General features: G+C 38.9%; 1 protein-coding gene across 2 annotated transcripts in view; it reads right to left on the bottom strand.

The window, feature by feature from the left end:
* LOC121313030 (F-actin-uncapping protein LRRC16A-like) overlaps positions 1–19,209 on the bottom strand; it is a 103,440-nt gene that overhangs the window by 10,665 nt on the left and 73,566 nt on the right. Inside the window, exons 28-36 of one of the 2 annotated variants that reach the window (XM_041245140.1) lie at positions 18,852–18,939; positions 16,570–16,719; positions 6,429–6,495; positions 5,634–5,830; positions 3,256–3,368; positions 2,485–2,965; positions 993–1,041; positions 485–706; positions 121–255 (exon numbers count right to left, since the gene is read on the bottom strand). In XM_041245140.1, coding sequence (XP_041101074.1) covers positions 121–255; positions 485–706; positions 993–1,041; positions 2,485–2,965; positions 3,256–3,368; positions 5,634–5,830; positions 6,429–6,495; positions 16,570–16,719; positions 18,852–18,939 — 1,502 coding nt within the window. The remainder of the gene's footprint in view (positions 1–120; positions 256–484; positions 707–992; positions 1,042–2,484; positions 2,966–3,255; positions 3,369–5,633; positions 5,831–6,428; positions 6,496–16,569; positions 16,720–18,851; positions 18,940–19,209) is intronic. The other variant, XM_041245141.1, reaches the window with a different exon arrangement.

The raw sequence follows: 19,209 nt of genomic DNA, 5'->3' as shown, positions 1-19,209 counted from the left end.
GCCGTTTTCATAAATAATCTTTAACCCAACTAATAGTCTTATTGTCCAGTTAATCTGGAATATCAAGTTATGCTTGTCCCTAGACGTTGGCATAGCATACTGTACTACAAAACCCCCTACCTTCTTGTGCTGCAGAGCAGCTGCTGGATCTACTGACAATAGGGCTGCTCTGCCTGTCTCTCTCCTCTGAAAGACCTCTTTTCAATGAGTGTGGCAGCAGAGAGAGGCTTCCTGCTGAAGACTCTGGGCCTTCCTCTAGGATAGGGTTAAAAATAAACACAATTCAGACTGTGCACATTAAACCTTTAAAAAAAAAAAAAAAACAAGTACACTTTCCTTAAAGAGTACCTTATGTATTCTGATATGTGAATACCTATCAAATATGCCAGCAGGCAAACCTAAAATGCTGAATAATAAAAGCAAAATGCTGTTAAAATATTCAATAATTTGTATAATGGGCTGACAGCACACCAAAACAAAGTACCTGTGCTCCTGCTACTGCGGGGTTTCTGCAGAACAGTAGGCCATCCTATTAGACTGGGCTTGGTGACCTGTGGGGGGGGTTTCGGGCTGGTGGGGGTTGCGGAAGAACTGCGCAACCTCACTCCAGCCTCAGGCTTGGCTTCACTCTTCAGGTTGTTCTCTGGGGAATTGCCTTTCCCTCCAGGCAACCGGTTCTCAGATGGGGTATTGTGGCCCTTAGTTGCTATTACACCAAAAAAGAAAGAAATACATGATGTGTTGTACACAAACAAATGTACTCTGCTTTCACTGGTAATGTAGACATGGCTCAGACTGAGTTTACTTTAGATAACAGCAAAGCAGTATGAGATATACGGTATGTGCCATCATCTGTTAACAAATCAAGTTTAAATACGATTCTGCCCCTGTATGAATGTTTTAACAGACATGCTTCTCAGCTCAAGCTAGCTGCTCAACTTCACATGTAAGTTTAGTAGCCTATAGACTACACTGAAGTAAAGCAAACATACCTGAACCATTTCCGTCATGCCGGGCTGTACTTGAAGTGCTGTCATGTGCCTGTAAAACAAAAAGATCAAAAAGAATGAAAGAGTCTCTCTTTATATTATTCCATGTCTTTATATAGATATGACAGTGGCTCTGTCTTACCCTTTAACTTTGAAACAAAGCCTTTTATAAGATTCAAACTGAAATACTGCATGTACACTGAACAAAAATATAAACGCAACATGCAACAATTTCAAAGATTTTACTGAGTTACAGTTCATATAAGGAAATCAGTCAATTGAAATAAATTCATTAGGCCCTAATCTATGGATTTCACATGACTGGGAATACAGATATGCATCTGTTGGTCACAGATACCTATAAAAAAAAAAGGTAGGGACATGGATCAGAAAACCAGTCAGTATCTGGTGTGACCACCATTTGCCTCATGCAGCGCGACACATCTTCTTTGCATAGAGTTGATCAAGCTGTTGATTGTGGCCTGGCCCTGCGCTGGGGGCAGAGTGTGTGAAAGTAATGGAGCCAGGAGCAGAGCAAGCCAATTGTGTATGGACCTGGGGAGCGGAGCAGGGTAATTGCTGGAGCGGACATTTCCTGCCCGCTCTTTCACAGCATGGTTTTTTAAAGAATTGAGCACGGTTTTATTTTTCTTAAATACGTGTTTGGCCATGGAGTTTTCACAAAAAAGGGGGTGTTTTTTTAAACACTTCATGCATAAAGATATCATTCCCATCAAAAGGTACGTACATTTATTATATAAGCTCAAACATTGGTGGTGCTGGACCCACATTACAGAATATTGGTGGAGCTTGGGCTCAAGTGCCATCCTTCCTGAGATCCTTAGCACTCCTTCAGCTGTTCAATATTCTACTCCTCGGAGTTTAAAAATAAATAAAACAAAATAATATTTTTACTTGTCACCGTGTTTTCTTCACGTTCCGGTTGTGTGTAAATTATATAGTATATTATTTCTATATTGTTATAATATATTCATTTTGTGTTTCTTTCTCTCTCATCTTACAGTGTAATGATTGAAACGAAACCAAGCAGCTATTGTGGGCATACCTACATCAGCTGCTTGATGCTGTATTCGTGTCGCTATCAGCACAATCTTACAAAGGCTTGTTTTACAAGCAGGCTGCTTCCAGGCTTGTGTAGGTACTGATTGGAAGGTTAGCCAGTGGTTGTCTTACAAAGGGATTGCCCCTGTTAATACACCACTAACGGTAACTGCGACACTGTCGCCCCCGCTCATGGTATCTTGTGCATAAGCATAAGTGCCCCAGCCCAGGCTGGACGTGTCTGTGGTGACGACCTCCCTTCTGATGATGCCGCTAAGGCGTAAATGGGCAGGCTGTTTCCACCAAGAGTGTGTCTTTAGACAGTGGCATATGTTTTCCTTATTAAAAATTTAAATGAATAGTGTCAGTGTTTAAGTGTTTTTCAAGATAGCAATCTGTTGCAAAGTAGGTTGAACAGTTTAATGGTACTCACCTTATGCACCACAGCTGCTCTCTTCTCTTGCTTGGCTTTCATCTCGGCCAGAAGTCCGCTGCCCATAACCTGGACCCCATAGCGCCTCCCCCCCTGTGGGCTGCCCTTGCCCTCTGGCTTATTGTCTCCCTTCAGCGAGTCTTCTGAGTGTTCGTCCATGGAGTCAGGGGTCTTGAGCTCCTCTGAGCGGTCCGAGCTGCTGCTCTGGTCTGTCAACACTGGCTTCACCTCTTTTACTTTGCTGGGCTCCACTGCAGGGCTCTTCATTGAACTCTTGGGGGAGAGGGGCTCCACTGCAGGGCTCTTCATTGAACTCTTAGGGGAGGAGGGCTCCTCGCTCAAAGCTACTGTCTGGGGACGCTCTGACTTGGAGGACCGGGACTTGATCAGGTTGAAAAAGCCGCTCTTCCTGGAGTCTCGTTTCTTCTTTTCTTCCATTTCCCCTCCTTCTTGTGAGTTAGAGGACTTTAGAGAAGATCTTCTGGAACAACAGGACAATAAAAAGACAAGCCGTTGACTCACTGCTATAGAGTGGGACAAAAATGATCATTTCAGGTGTCAATTATTGGATTCATATCATGAGGATCTTGAACCATGTTTCAACTACCATTAATTGAGAGTTGATGGTTCTTTCTCTCACGTGCGCACTTTTTATGTTTGTATCTTGGATTTTAAAAACACTGCTCTCTCATACAATAAAGTGTGTGTATGTGGAGGGGGGAGGGGGGTATTCAATGTAATTTTTCCTTGCCCAATTAAATATATTCTTACTTTTTGGTATCCATTTTGGTAACTTTCTTGGTGAAGAATTCATCCACTCCCTCATCGACTCTTCCCATGAGGCCATTTTGTTCTCCCTCCTGAGATAAAGCAGCGCTGACCTGCTGAAGAGAAATTGAGGGAAGATTCACACTTTAAAAAAATAAAAACAACTTTTCCAAGCTCACACAGGATCAAAAACATTTCAAAAACTACACAGCTACTTTTGATATTGCTGATTATTACCATCATAAATAATGGAATCTAAAAGTGTTGTAAAATGTTCTTTTGAGACTAGATAATCATTTTGCAATTATTTTTTACCCTTGATTCTATCCAATTTAGAATGTCCGATTGTGTTCTACGGCTGTGCACACATAATCTTCACGATACACTACATATCACATTACATTAAATTAACCACTTGACTGCTACTGAACATACCTGGTATGTCCTCAAAAACGCTTTTTTAAAAAAAAAAAAAACTCCAGTTGCTGTATCTTGTAAGGAGACTGTTGTGTCTGGTTCAGTTGGTGTATGGGTTGTTGTACTTGAACCTTTGTATCAGACTGTGTTATGTCTGGTAGTTGGTGTTGGAGAAAAAACTCACAGCTTGATCTAAATAAAATATATATTTTTTGACTGTAATCCCTGCATACATCACCTTTCTTGCTTTATAATTTTGTATAGATCTCATGTAATTTGTCCCCAATTAAAAAAAAAAAAAAATCACACAATAACTATCTGTATAATTGAGAAACTTTTATTCATGATTATATATTTTATCTGATTGTTCCCATTCTATACACCCCCCCCCCCCCTCGTTATATCACCACTCAATATACTGCAGATTTGGAGTTGGCTCTCCATTTTCACTATCTAACTGTGTATGCCTTAGCTGGAATATACATAGGCACTTAGGATTACTGTTCACTTTATTTTGTATTGCACATCACAAGCAACAATATACAAAACAATTAAAAACAAAGCATTAATATTGTACTGTTATCATATACACACGTATTGCACAATAACACAAAGCAAATTAAATATCTACTTGCTGAAGCGGTTTTTGCTTTAGTCAACGAGACGCTCACGTGTGGCAGCAATGCACTAGCAAAATCCACAAGGCAGTGACATCAGCTCCCTAGAAACAAGCCTCCTATGTTGTTGGCAATGGACTCTTTCATTTCAGAAAAGAGAGGAAGACTTGAGAAATTAGTTGGAGACTGAAGTTGATGAGAAGCAATTACCCTCTGCAGTAAGAATTAAAACGGTGTGCTGCTTTTTATATGAAAAATGAGAAAGCAGGTTGCATAGAGGATTTATACTGGACCCTGACACCCCTGATAAAATGGGGGAGTGGTTGTACAGTATTTGTTATTAGTCCATTTGTTTTTCTATTGGTCTCTCGCTATATCGCGGCCCTTGTTATATAGCGGATTTATACTGGACCCCAACACCCACGATATATTGAGTGGGTGGTGTATTTGAAAAAAAAATTATAATATATGATTGATTAGTACTTATTGATTTATTCTCTCCCCCCCCCCCCTCCCCCTCCACAACCCTCTGGAATAATCCATTTCAAATATGTTTCTATAATTATTTGATCTGACTGTTTACTGTTGTATTTGGTTAAAAAACATCCTGAAAAACAATAGATTTCAGCCATTCTACCACTTTTAACCCAAACCAATTTGTATACTCAGCAATATCTGGCACAGTTGGGAACATAATAGCATTGGTAGCCAACAAACAGAGAAGTGGAGAGACCAGCACTTTGTGCTGTGAGGAACTGCTGGCAGTTAAATACACAGAAAATCTCCTCACCACCATCCGCGATGAGGCTACTGTAGCAGTTCCTGTGTGAGGTCAGGACACACAAACAAATAAGCCCAAGTGTGTCCTGGACTACAATAAATACATGGGAGGCATGGATAGGTCAGACCAGATGCTGGAGCCATACAATGCTGCAAGGAAGACCATGGCATGGTATAAGAAGCTTGCCATGTACATGGTTATGATTTCTTTGCACAACGCCTATGCAGTGTACCTAAGCAAGACACCAGAGAATCATCTTAGATTTTCAGACTTCTGACCCCCAGTCTTGTGTTTAGTATACAAGAAATACCAGAGACAGAAAGATCAGAAACAGGCCTGGCAAATGGCATTTCAGTACTACTACTACTGAGAACGCTGTCCCTCTCAGCCAGGCTGAGAGGTATCAACAGAACCCGTGACCGAATTATTTCCTAAAAGTATGTATCACTCATCAATTTTCTCCTCTTTTTTTTTTTTTTATTTTTTTTTAAAACAAATACTGTAAGGGAGAACCACAAGTGCTGTAATAGCTAGTGTACATTCTCCTACTGGGATTCAGCACTCACAGTGATTTTGCTAGGCTGTTGTTTCTTGTTCCTCTTGGGCCTCAGTTTGGTGAAATGCTCCAGTTTCTTCGCCTCCTCTGAAGGCAGCTCTGGAATGGCACCGGAACACCTCTTCTCCAGAATGCTGTGAGCAAGGGGAATATCCTCGATGTAGATGGGGACTGCTTCCAGGGCTTTATCCAGGTCAAATTCCATTTCTGCAGGGAAGAAGACATACTAAATGAAGAAATACTGAAGGACAGAGTCCAAAACACCTCTATATCTCTAGAGGATTTTAACAAGCCACGACTTGTAAACTGTAAACATTACCTTTGTAATAAAACACTGAAAAGTGTGTATGTATGAACAAAACATTATCTTATTTATGAATTTGTGACTTTACTGAATTACTAAATTTTCATAAAATCACAAATGTGTTACCATAAATGATGTTAAAACAGTAATTATGCAGAACTATTAAAATAAAGTAATACTACATATTCTTTTTCTTCATTGTGCATTTTTTTAATGGATGATAAAACAGTAAATGAGAGTTCTGAATTAACATTTTACAGTAAAAGCAGCCTAGCTTCAATATTAAAACTGTCAAAGTGAAAATCTTTAAAATCCCATTTATATGTAAATGATTACATACCACGGTAAATTAGTTTTAAATAACAACCATCTAGCAGATAAATATAAAAAGAAAACAAAAGTTAGTTTTCTTTTTTTTATTTTAATAAAAAAAAGCTCTTATTTCTGTCGGCATCTATTTGAGGACATTCTTTAAATATTATGCACGTGTTCCATGCTTACCAAAAGCCCTTGATACAGGACGCAGCATTCTGCTGTGAATGCTTTTTCGCTTTGACTTGGGTGTCATCTGCCAATCGGAGGGAAAAAAAAACAAAAAAACAATTACTAGCAAGCAGAAAACATACAAGTAAACCTTGTGAAGGAATATAATAACTCAATTCTTCACCTGTATCCAGTAAAAGCAAAGTAAAAAAAAAAAAAAAAAAAAAAAAAAAATCAGGGCCATTTTTTATTCCAGTACTGAGAGATCCTGAATAAGCCCAATTCAGTAATACAGTAATAGACACTTCCTTCAGTCTCAGTTTTGCTGTTCAGAAGTACCCATGCACCCATAATAATTTAATTGTACTGTGCTGCTTGTATTTTGTGGTTGTTAACGTGCTTAATCAGGCGTACCCAGTTATAATGCGGTTGTCGAGGTCCATAATTAGGAGGCCGTGTTATTTGTGTTTCACCATATAACAAATATTGCCATTTTTGTTTGCAAAATTACTTCCAATGCCCACAAGCCAAATTAATATCATAGTGTATGGTGAAATAATGAAGGAAGGAGAAACACACAATTTGCAGGTACTCGAATCCACGGTTTATCTGGGTGGTTATTACCGGCCCCTGCTAGGCAGGTATCACACAGCAGCTTGTCTCACTTGGCTCTTATTTAAATTGTGTAATTATTATAATAAATGTAAACCGTAAATAAATAACACAGACTCCAAAGACGTTTATACACACTTGTACTGTTTCGTACTTGTTTTGCAAAATTAACAGAAAGTTTGTTTTTACTTTTAGAAAAAAACAGTACAAACGCAGAATCTTTACAAGTACTGTATCTATGCATTGTGTTTGTGTATTGTAATTTCCGCTATGAATACGTGTTTATGTGCTATGTGTTTGTCTTCCCTGGTCTGTTACCATTGGCTGTTGTTTGTCTGTGCCCATCGGTCCTAGTGTATGGCTGAAGACCAATGGGATGTGTGTAAGCTCTGGTAGCCTATGTGCTGTGACATTATGCCAGTTGGCAGCTGTGACCTCTGATTTTATATAGAATTTCTCCAGACGTTCAATTTACTTTGACTGCCCAGTATAAGACCACTTCACGTGCAGCAGGTATTAGAGCCGCAAGGCACACAGAGTCTGTGCTGCATAGAATCTGAGTGAGAGGCACAGGTGGGGGGCCTAAAACTTGTTGCAAAGGAAACTAATTTAGTTGTAAGAGCCGTGTTTAGTGTTGTGCCAGTCATATTCTGGATAATGAAGAAAAAAACTACATTTACATTTTTTGTTTTTCACAAATGTAGCCAATATAATATCACTGGAGGTTTAAGAATTATACAAGTACACTGCATATATGATAACTGCCTATTCCTGTTAACTTTAAAAACAGTGAATCGTATTTCCTATTAAAATGCCCATGCAGCAGATTCCTGTGAAATACATATCCTGTCTGCCTCACAGTTTTATGCATTTAACCAGAATAAGGAACATACATTTTCAAAAGAAATGTACTTCATAGTTGTATGCAATTATATAGTATACAATTAAATGTATTACACTGTATATGTTACTAATAATTGCATAAGTTGGTTAATTGCATACAACATTTAGGCACATGGGCTATGCAATTAACAAGAGTCTACTGTAATAAGACTTAATACTGTCCTCATTGGCTGTTGTTTGTCTGTGCCCATTGATCCTAGTGTGTTGCTTAAGACCAATGGGATATGTGTAAGCTCTGGTAGCCTATGTGCTGTGACATTATGCCAGTTGGCAGCTGTGAACTCTGATTTTATATAGAATTTCTCCAGACATTCAATTTACTTTGACTGCCCAGTATAAGACCACTTCACGTGCAGCAGGTATTAGAGCCACAAGGCACACAGAGTCTGTGCTGCATAGAATCTGAGTGAGAGGCACAGGTGGGGGGCCTAAAACTTGTTGCAAAGGAAACTAATTTAGTTGTAAGAGCCGTGTTTAGTGTTGTGCCAGTCATATTCTGGATAATGAAGAAAAAAACTACATTTACATTTTTTGTTTTTTCACAAATGTAGCCAATATAATATCACTGGAGGTTTAAAAATTATACAAGTACACTGCATATATGATAACTGCCTATTCCTGTTAACTTTAAATACAGTGAATTGTATTTCCTATTAAAATGCCCATGCAGTAGATTCCTGTGAAATATATATATATACTGTCTCCCTCACAGTTTTATGCATTTAACCAGAATAAGGAACATACATTTTAAAAAGAAATGTACTTCATAGTTGTACGCAATTATATAGTATACAATTAAATGTATTACACTGTATATGTTACTGATAATTGCATAAATTGGTTAATTGCATACAACTGTTAGGCACATGGGCTATGCAATTAACAAGTGTCTACTGTAATAAGACTTAATATGATGTGCTTCTGTTATTATTTAGTTGAATTTCAGTGTTTCTTAATACATGCAGTATGTATTGAACATTTCACCAGCCTAATTGTTTGTGTTTACAATCAGAAAAACAGGAACTTGAGCCCTCATACTAATTTTATTTTTTCCCTAGAAGTACTAGGGGCAATTCTAAAGGTATGTCTTTGTAACCTCCACATAAATATTAGTAAAATAATATAGCATCTGTGTTGTAGCTCTTATGAGATAAATTAGTTTAGTTTAACATTCTGATGTTGTAAGTGAATCGTAACTCAAAACGACTCCTAACGATGAGACTTTATTGTGCAGCTGAAATACAATTTCAGTGCTCGCTTTGACAACTTCAGCATTACCAGGAACATATCGTTTTTGTCCGTGATCCGTTTTCAATTAACCCCAATGGTGATTTTTCATCCCATGCAAACCAAGTGCTTCCTGCAATCGACGAAGCAGTGACTAGAACTAGCAATATATTTGCAGGCACCGTCGTTCCTAAAAACTGAATTAATTAACAAAGCAAATCTGGCATCATTCTGGTCCACCTATATATGTCCAGACAACTACCGCTGGCTCAGTTTGTGCTCTCCATGTTTGGATCTACAATACTGTGCAAAAGTTTTAGGCAGGTGTGAAAAAATGCTGTAAAGTAAGAATGCTTTCAAAAATAGACATGTTAATAGATTATATTTATCAATTAACTAAATGCAAAGTGAGTGAACAGAAGAAAAATCTAAATCGAATCCATATTTGGTGTCACCACCCTTTGCCTTCAAAACAGCATCAATTCTTCTAGGTACACTTGCACAAAGTCAGGGATTTTGTAGACATATAGTCAGGTTTATGATTAAACAATTATACCAAACAGGTGCTAATGATCATCAATTCAATATGTAGGTTGAAACACAATCATTAACTGAAACAGAAACAGCTGTGTAGGAGGAATAAAACTGGGTGAGGAACAGCCAAACTCAGCTAACAAGGTGAGGTTGCTGAAGACAGTTTACTGTCAAAAGTCCTACACCATGGCAAGACTGAGCACAGCAACAAGACACAAGGTAGTTATACTGCATTAGCAAGGTCTCTCCCAGGCAGAAATTTCAAGGCAGACAAGGGTTTCCAGATGTGCTGTCCAAGCTCTTTTTGAAGAAGCACAAAGAAACAGGCAACGTTGAGAACCGTAGACGCAGTGGACACATCATGCTTACTTCCCCTCACAATCAGAAGATGTCCAGCAATGACATCAGCTCAGAAATGGCAGAAAACAGTGGGACCCTGGTACACCCATCTACTGTCTGGAGAAGTCTGGTCAGAAGTGGCCTTCATGGAAATCTTGCAGCCAAAAAGTCATACCTCCGACGTGGAAACAAAGCCAAGTGACTCAACTATGCACGAAAACACAGGAACTGGGGTGCAGAAAAATGGCAGCAGGTGTACTGGACTGATGAGTCAAAATTTGAAATATTTTGCTGTAGCAGAAGGCAGTTTGTTCGCCAAAGGGCTGGAGAGCGGTACACGAATGAGTGTCTGCAGGCAACAGTGAAACATGGTGGAGGTTCCTTGCAAGTTTGGGGCTGCATTTCTGCAAATGGAGTTGGGGATTTGGTCAGAATGAATGGTCTCCTCAATGCGAAGAAGTACAGGCAGATACTTATCCATCATGCAATACCATCATGGAGGCATCTGATTGGCCCCAAATTTATTCTGCAGCATGACAACAACCCCAAACATACAGCGAAAGTCATTAAGAACTATCTTCAGCGTAAAGAAGAACAAGGAGTCCTGGAAGTGATGGTATGGCCCCCACAGAGCCCTGATCTCAACATCATCAAGTCTGTCTGGGATTACATGAAGAGATAGAAGCAACTGAGGCTGCCTAAATCCACAGAAGAACTGTGGTTAGTTCTCCAAGATGTTTGGGCCAACCTACCTACCGAGTTCCTTCAAAAACTGTGTGCAAGTGTACCTAGAAGAATTGATGCTGTTTTGAAGGCAAAGGGTGGTCACACCAAATGTTGATTTAATGTAGATTTTTCTTCTGTTCACTCACTTTGCATTTAGTTAAATGATAAATATAAACTATTAACATGTCTATTTTTGAAAGCATTCTTACTTTACAGCATTTTTTCTCACCTGCCTAAAACTTTTGCACAGTACTGTACTTACACATGCAAAGCGGCTTATTCCACAATGAATGCAATATTAAAGAGAGATGCACGAAACAGACTGACGCAAGAATCTTGGTCTGCATACGTATCACCATGACATCTATCAAACCTAGTGTTCTAAAGAACAAAGAACGAAAGTGCCATTTTTCTCATTAAATTTGTCAGAACGCAGTGAAGCATTTAAAAAAAAAAAAGTATGCTACTTCTGTAATTTGTTTTATGTTATTCTGCATTCCTGTCTAATCATATGAGGATAACAAGGCATAAATGTATCACCACAATCAGCAAGTACAGTACTTTGGATATTGCAAAACACTTAATTTGCTGCTTACTCGCAAGAAACATAGGAAGGTCATATGGAGAATCCCCCGTGACAACCCCCTCCCCCTTGCAGGAATATTAAAATAAAGTTCCGCTCTTGCTCAGCCATTGATTCAGCCCTGCCAGGCGGCATCTGCGGGCCAGACAACACCTGTCCCCGACTTGCCGAAATTTGCCAACCACTGATCTACAGGTTCTTTTGGGGAGGATCTGGCAACAATGTGTCTTTCTCTGTTTTCTGCCTCCTGCAAGAACGCTACAGTATTATGTCCCAGGTTTAACTTATATGCGTTTAGATATGGTAATGTAAAAACAACAATAAAAGAAAATCACAGTGTTGTAGGTTTTCTTTTCTTTTTGAATTTCTATTACAGTGTATCCAAGCATAACTCACAATAACATCACCAGGATCACTTAAAGTAAGTGGAACGTTCACCCAAAGTTTGCGAGTCAAATTGCATTATGGGGGAATGGGAGCCACACCCTTACCATGCTATAACCGATTCTGCACTGAGAGGTCACATTATAATGGGGTAGCACTGTATATGTTTGTTAAGATAACTACCTGCTGGTAGCATGTGTTATAGCATGACTGTTGTTTTCTATCACCCCATCCTGAGTATTATTTTAGGACATGAAAGACAAGTAATCAACTGTAAAAATGCTATGTGAATATAAAAATTAGTGAAATAAAATGCCTTTTAAAACACAGAAATCTGTTTTTACATAAACATTACTAGTATGCACGTATGTATACATTTATGTGTCTGTGTGCTCGTCTGTATGTCGGTGGTAAAGAAAGGATGCGTTGTTATGCTTTTGTATTTCAAATCTGAAGGAATGCATCTTTATTATTTTTTTCTTGCACTTGTATACTCTGTTGTCAAGTAAAATGTATTATATACGTTGGAAACTGGTTACTGTTAGTATATTTGTATATTTTGCTAAACTGCTTAATTGACTGTATTATCAATAGCTTGTGCAAAGGAATGTCCTAACCTAGTTTTATCCAAATTGATAAAGCGGTTCTCTAAATGTATATATGTAAAAATGCAAGTGTGACAGATATTATACATTGGGCATACATAACACAATTCTGATACTTTCAAAAAGTGTCAAGTTTATTCACCGACGTGCATATTTTCTATATATAAAATGTGTAATGTATATGCATTTGTAATATTTACTATTTAAAAATTACTTATGTTTAAGACTTTAACTATACCTCATATCAGTGCATTTTGAAACACTAGGGATGTATTTATTATTCTATGGCCCAATTAAATGTGCTGGAGCTTTCCCAGCAGAAATCATTGCTTGGTTCATCCCCTGTATTTGGAATTCACCATGGCTTTTTCAATATGCCTCAGGAGGTAACTCGGCCGTCCTCTATGCATTCCTATACCAATATACATTGAGGCATGTTAACTTCATTAAATACTGATGGTGGGCAATATTGATTCCCAAAGGAGTTAATGGGCAACACAAATGGAAATTGGCCACAAAGACATGTAAGCAAGCAGGGAGGCCAGAAAAGTGCGGTACTTACACTGCTGCAGCACAGAGTCTCCATGAAGCAAAGGCAAAAGAAACAGAATGCAAGAGGGAAAGAACAGACAGCAGTACAAATGAACTTCAGAAAAAAAGATTAGAAAATTGAAACTGCAGCAGAGATTATAGCAGAGATGTTGCAGTGAAGAGACAAACAATTGCCAAAAAAAAAGTTAGGTTATTATCATAACCCTGGTTCCCTGAAATAGAAATGTTACCCATTACTGAATAGTTATTTAGCTCTTAAAGACCCTAAACCTGAATATTTTATACCAAAGCTGCTCTTGGGAGCCTCTGTGATGCAGCTGTGGCCCCGCTCCCTAGGGCATATAGGGGCTGTGTGCATCGACATTGACGCCAATTTGTCTTCAAGCCTGCTGCAAAGGAATGGACGCAGCGACCGTGGCGGCTAATGGATAACATTTCTATTTCAGGGAACCAGACTTCCCTTTCAAGTACGAAATGTTAGCCATTACCGCATGGGGATAGTATACACAAGCCGTCAGAAGTACATGACTTGCAGGACCAAGGGCTAGGCTGCCTTGTGCGTTACCATTCGGAACCCAAGTAAATAGCAACTAGGGTGAAATAAACTGGAGGGAGAAACTCCTTTTCATGTATGTGCTGCAAGGGTTAACTGAGAAGCCACCCTTAGGACTCTGGTCCCAAAACCAGGGTTTTGAAGGTATGCAACATTGTGTATATAAGACCTAGTGAAGGTATGGGTGGGTGGCAGCCCATAGCACCACATTATATCTGACAGAGATGCACCCTGGAATAGAGCCCAAGTGGTTGCAAGGCCTCTGGCAGAATAACCAGTCAGCTTTTTTAGAGGGGACAAGTTGCCAAGGTCATAGGCAGTCTTAACTGTGTCTGTGATCCATTTAGACAGCTGCTGTTTAACCACTTCAGCTCCAGGATGCACACAAGGATGTCAAATGAAAGAGCACTTGCAGTACCATTTTGTCAAGGTTTGCAGTCTATTCAGTTTTTTTTTATTTTCAATCTGATCTCTTTTTATACATGTCTGTTAGGAGGGGAGTGGTATGGGTGACGAAGTGAATGTCCAAACAGTCTTATAATTACCAAAATAGTCCATTTTAATTAATAATAATCACAGTACTGTGTTATTTTTTGAAACCTTTTTGTTTGGGACTACCTTTTTACCTATATTAAACGCTTTATATATATATATATATATATATATATATATATATATATATATATATATATATATATATATATATAGAGAGAGAGAGAGAGAGAGAGAGAGAGAGAGAGAGAGAGAGAGAGAGAGAGAGAGAGAGAGAGAGAGAGAGAGAGAGAGAGAGAGAGAGAGAGAGAGAGAGTATGTGCAAATCTGACAAAGCTCCAGTGAAAAGTGTGTGTGTTTAATTTGCCATGGACATGTCTGTGGCGAAGAGATGCAACATTGAACGACATTTTACCACACAACACAAGAAGTTTGCAAGTGAGTACCCTCCAAATAGTTACTTGAGGAAAGTAAAAAAGTGAGAGAATTGAAGGCAGCCTTGATTGCTCAACAATCTCTTTTTAAGAAACATGCTAGTAAGTCTAGAGCAGCCACGACTGCATCATTCAAGATCATGCATGTACTTGCAAAGAACAAGAAACCATCTGATGGTGCATGTGCAATCGTAGGAAAGAAGATTGGCTTCATTGCTATGTGCAAAAACGACCCTGACTTCCTCCATTTATTTCACTGCATCATTCATCTGCAGGCTTTGTATGCAAAAGTGCTCTAACTTCATCATGTCATGAGCTTGGTTGTGAAGATTGTCAACTTAATCCGAGCCTTAGTAACTTAATAATTTTTGGAGCGTTTCCAGGAACTCCTTCCAGAAATAAATCAGTTTTTAGAAGAAAGTGATCAACACCACCAGGAGCGTAGTTATCAAGAATGGCTCTCCAATTTGGCATTTCTTACTGATTAGACTTCTAAACTAAAACACTGTGAACCTTGAGCTTCAGGCAAAGGACAAAACTTTGACACAGGTGACTGGATCAGAGAATGTATTCCGAAACAAGCTGCGAGTGTGGAGCGCTCAAATGAAGACATCAGAAGAATAGGTGGTCTCGGCTCGTTTGAGCAATCGACCCTGGTGCAGATCTATTCTTTTTGCCCTGTGTGAATGCTAACCTGTCTGTGGGCGGATCGTTAGTAATCACACCAGCCCAGGGCTCACGTAACATGTATGATCATATTTATTTAAACACTTCAGTCTTCATACACTGATGTTTCTGCTAGCTCTGGAAATCAGATCTATTCTACGGAGTCATTTGGTAATAAGTTTGATGCTAATAGTAGTCCCAGTCCTTCATTTGACATTTTTTATTATTATTTTGAATTGGGTTTTTAAGCATAGAGATTTTTGAAGTCTGGTTTGGTACACAGTTCTATACAAAGCTGCAATTTTCAATTACCGTATTTTTGCATAATTGCTACATTGTACTGCTGCGTGTTGCAATTATACAAAAGTGTTGCAAAGAAGAAATCCTACAGACAATGTAACGTAACAAAACAGGCCAATTTCTTTGATAGAGAACTAGCAGAAACACTAGATTCCTATTTATACTTGATTAAATGTTTCAGTTATGAGAGAATACATCTGAAGAATGTTTTGTTAAAGACGTGGTTGCCGGTAGTTTACAAACCTTGACATTTCACTGTGCTGGGGAAGCGTTTTTGTAAGGCAAATACACTGATTGAGCATCTTTTTCTACTATATTGAAAAGCTTGTTGCCTTTTGAATTGTATGTCTTGTATCACTTTTACCTGCCACTTATGTCACACATTGATACAGTGTTAAAATAAAAACAAACAAAAAATGACATTCCCAAACTTCACTGTTATTTGCCATTATCTACAATGAAAAATACAGTGCAGCATAAAAATCAATTGGGCATTCGATGCCCCCATGTGAATGGATGGTAAATCACAATGCAAAAGAGCCAGGCTTGTTTGCAGTCATGGTTTTAAAGCTTTTAACGTCATCTCATCTCACCGACCCAGGGCAGGATCTGTAACGGCAGTGTGTCATACAACACTGCCCATTACAATGTAATAAAATTTCCTGGAGGGAATGTTTAGTAGCAACGCAGTTCCCCCTTCAGCATGAAAGCGAGTAGCTTGTTGTCGGTGCTCACACAGCTAGCGCCCAGTCCTAGGTTCATCTTGAGTGTCGGTACTGTCTTGCTGGTCCCTGATTAAATTCGCCTTGTTGAAGACAATACCTGGAATAGTTTTCGATTTCGAAGCCTCTGAAAAGTCTTACACAACTTTAAGTCGCGTCGATATTTCAGAAATTTGAGAAACTCCTTTTTAATTATTTTTTCAGTGATGGAGCTACAAGGGGGCCTAGGGTAAACTTTGGGGTGGCTTCAGCCCTCCCAACACCCAACCCCCCCCCCCTCCCCCATAGAAATACAGTGTGACGTTGGTGCCATTATTATGCATATGTCTCTTAGACCTACATAAGCAGTGCCCAGATATACACGACCCCCCCAGCACAATGACCATGTTTATTAATACGATTTGCCATACCCTGCTGGTATTTACAATGCTTACCTAGGCTTTACCATGCTTTCACTGGGCTTTATTACACTTTGCTATGCTTTTACAATGGGAAACTTTTATAAGGGTAATGTTGGTGTGGCCTACCACGCAGGTGTCCAGTTCCTCCAGCCTCTCAATCTCAGTGAGGTCCTCGGCTGTCAGGGTGGAGCGCTTCACCACTTTCTCCTCCATCACCTCTATTTCAAGTGATTCCTGGTGAACAAGAGGTGTACCTCGTCTTGTCAAGTGCTCCGCCTGGTAGGACCAAATTACAGTTTTTAGTTTGAGGAAAGATACAGTAATTGCTTTCTTTGTTTTCAGAACCTTTTCATTAGAAATATAATTATTCAGAACAACCTATAAAAACATGAGAATATTTACAAATGAGAAGAGGCCATTTTGAAGTGTACAATTTCAGCAGTTAACACCTGTTCAATTACAGAGCCTTTTGTAATACCATGGATTTACAGAGAAATGAGAAACAGTGACATCTACAGAAGAACATCAGTACTGTTTTTAATCAGTTTCAGGGAATACAGCTCCTTTTATCTTGAGTGATGTATTTATCTTGAAACACTTCACCACAGTGCTTATGTTCAAAGTCTGTTTCAAAGGTTTTTTCAACATGTCAGCTCTAGAATTGTTCTTGCTTGCTAGACAAATTGTGGAAAAATGTAAACAAATGCCTAAAACACAAAAAAACCCCAGAAGAATATGCCTGTGATGAGAAGGATTTTGTTCTGGAAGACAGCAAAGGAAAGAAGGTACAAATAAAGTGTGCAACTACTGCTGAGTTACTAGCACCGGGTATAAAAGTTCCTGATTTCATCTATTCAAGAGTTTGGATTTTGTCAAGGATGTGAACCTGGGTTTGATGGAGTGGAGGTTGGACACACAGCCAGCATGAGCAGAGAAGGAATTATACTTGTTTGTGTTCGGTGGTGGGTTTGGAGAAAAATGAACAAAACAGCCGCCGACATTTAGAGCGAGGCTCCTGCTGTGCTTCCTGTCTCCCTCCGTGTGTGTGTGTGTATGTTTTTAACTGTTTTAAACTTATTGTTTTTTAAAAGTCATTGGGGATTGTGGAGGAGTGCTGGAGACTGGGAGCTTTCTAAGTATTGGTTTTATTGTTGTTTTTAGTAGGCCACGTCTCCATGACCATATCGAGAAGCACTGCACATAATTAACTATTTATTGTTTTTTATTGAACAGTGCAAACCCCATGCCGTGACTGTGTATTCTAGGCTTGTCCTATTTGTTAAATATAGTTAACCACCTGTATTTAATAAAACAACGTTCATTGCCCTGCATACTGTTCTGGTCTTAATTTCCTTCTGGTATTCTGCCTGACTGATCCCACCCGATCTACATATGCATTAATTGTCCTGACAAAGTATGAGACGCGGGGTTGCAAAAATATGGGCGATATAATACCCTCAAACCTAGAAGTACCAGACCCGTCAAATTGACTGCTATATAGAAAAAATTGTGTTTTGCTATACAGTACAGTATTCTTTTTTATTATTTTGTGTTCAGCAGTCAGGAGTGCCAGGTGATGTTTTGAACTCTGATTAGATCAGTCGATCACTCTGCCCTTATATAGCTGTCTATTGTAATTCAAATCAGCCTTTTGTAGTTCAGGCTCTACTGTCTGTCCTGTGAGCCAGGTATCTCCTGTGATCTATTTAGATTCACGCACATTAAATTTACCATCGGGACTGGTGAAAAAAAAAAAAAAAAGAAGACTGGAGTTTTACAATAAAACCAAGTATGGGGTTGAAATTTTGTAATGAGGGTCCACTATGAAATTATTTATTTGTCTCTTTGAATACTGCTGCTGCTACCAACAGAAAGCAATTGTGAATGTATAGATGTTAATATAGTTTCTATATGATCTAAGACTAGAGTAACACGTCTCTAGGATATTCTGCCTGTGTATATTGTAAATCAGCCATTAAAACCAGCTCATAGTAAGTTCTCTGGTTTTACAGAAGCGACCGAGGAGTCACGTGAGAAAGGGAGATATTTTATGCCTTAAACTATTTTAAAAAGTGATTATGTGTCTTAACTTTGAGAAAACAAATATATACCTAGCAACAGCTAACATGACCTTTTGTGTTTTGTTCAGTTAAAACAGTGATTCACAATATTTTGCAAGGTTGGCAAATTACTTGCCGAGCAGATTTTAGATGCTGTAATAATGGAAGGCTTTTCCAGCACAATGGGTAAGAGTTGTGCTAGAGGGGCAAATCATGACTTAATAAACACCTACTATAGAGGATCCTTGTTCCTTTATAGAATCAAGATACGTGTTCTCACCCGGTCATGAACAGCAGTACCTCCATCAAGACAGAGAAAGGCATACATGGTTGTTGCAGAAAACTCACCAGTTTGTGATGAGAGCTGGAAAGTGATTCTAAGATCTCATCTACAATTCGGTCTGATAGGAATGAGGCCACATTCAGCTTCACTTCACTGTGTGAAAGTGGAGTAAGAGAGCAGAAAAGTTTTTAATTTACAGTATGCTCATCTCGGTCATCACAATGCAAGGACTTTCTGCAATGTGACAAAATGTAGATAAACACTAATTTTATTTATTTTGTGACATCATGAGGAATCACAAAACTAACAGCAATCCAAACTCCCAAGACAGGTGTGATACCAATGTCTCACAGCTAAGCAAGATGTCCCCCCCCCCCCCCCCCCATTACCTATTTATTATCTGAAAAACACAAATACACCTCC

Source organism: Polyodon spathula, chromosome 3, assembly GCF_017654505.1.
Source record: "Polyodon spathula isolate WHYD16114869_AA chromosome 3, ASM1765450v1, whole genome shotgun sequence".
Lineage (NCBI taxonomy): Eukaryota > Metazoa > Chordata > Actinopteri > Acipenseriformes > Polyodontidae > Polyodon > Polyodon spathula.
This window is presented reverse-complemented; position numbering and strand designations above follow the sequence as displayed.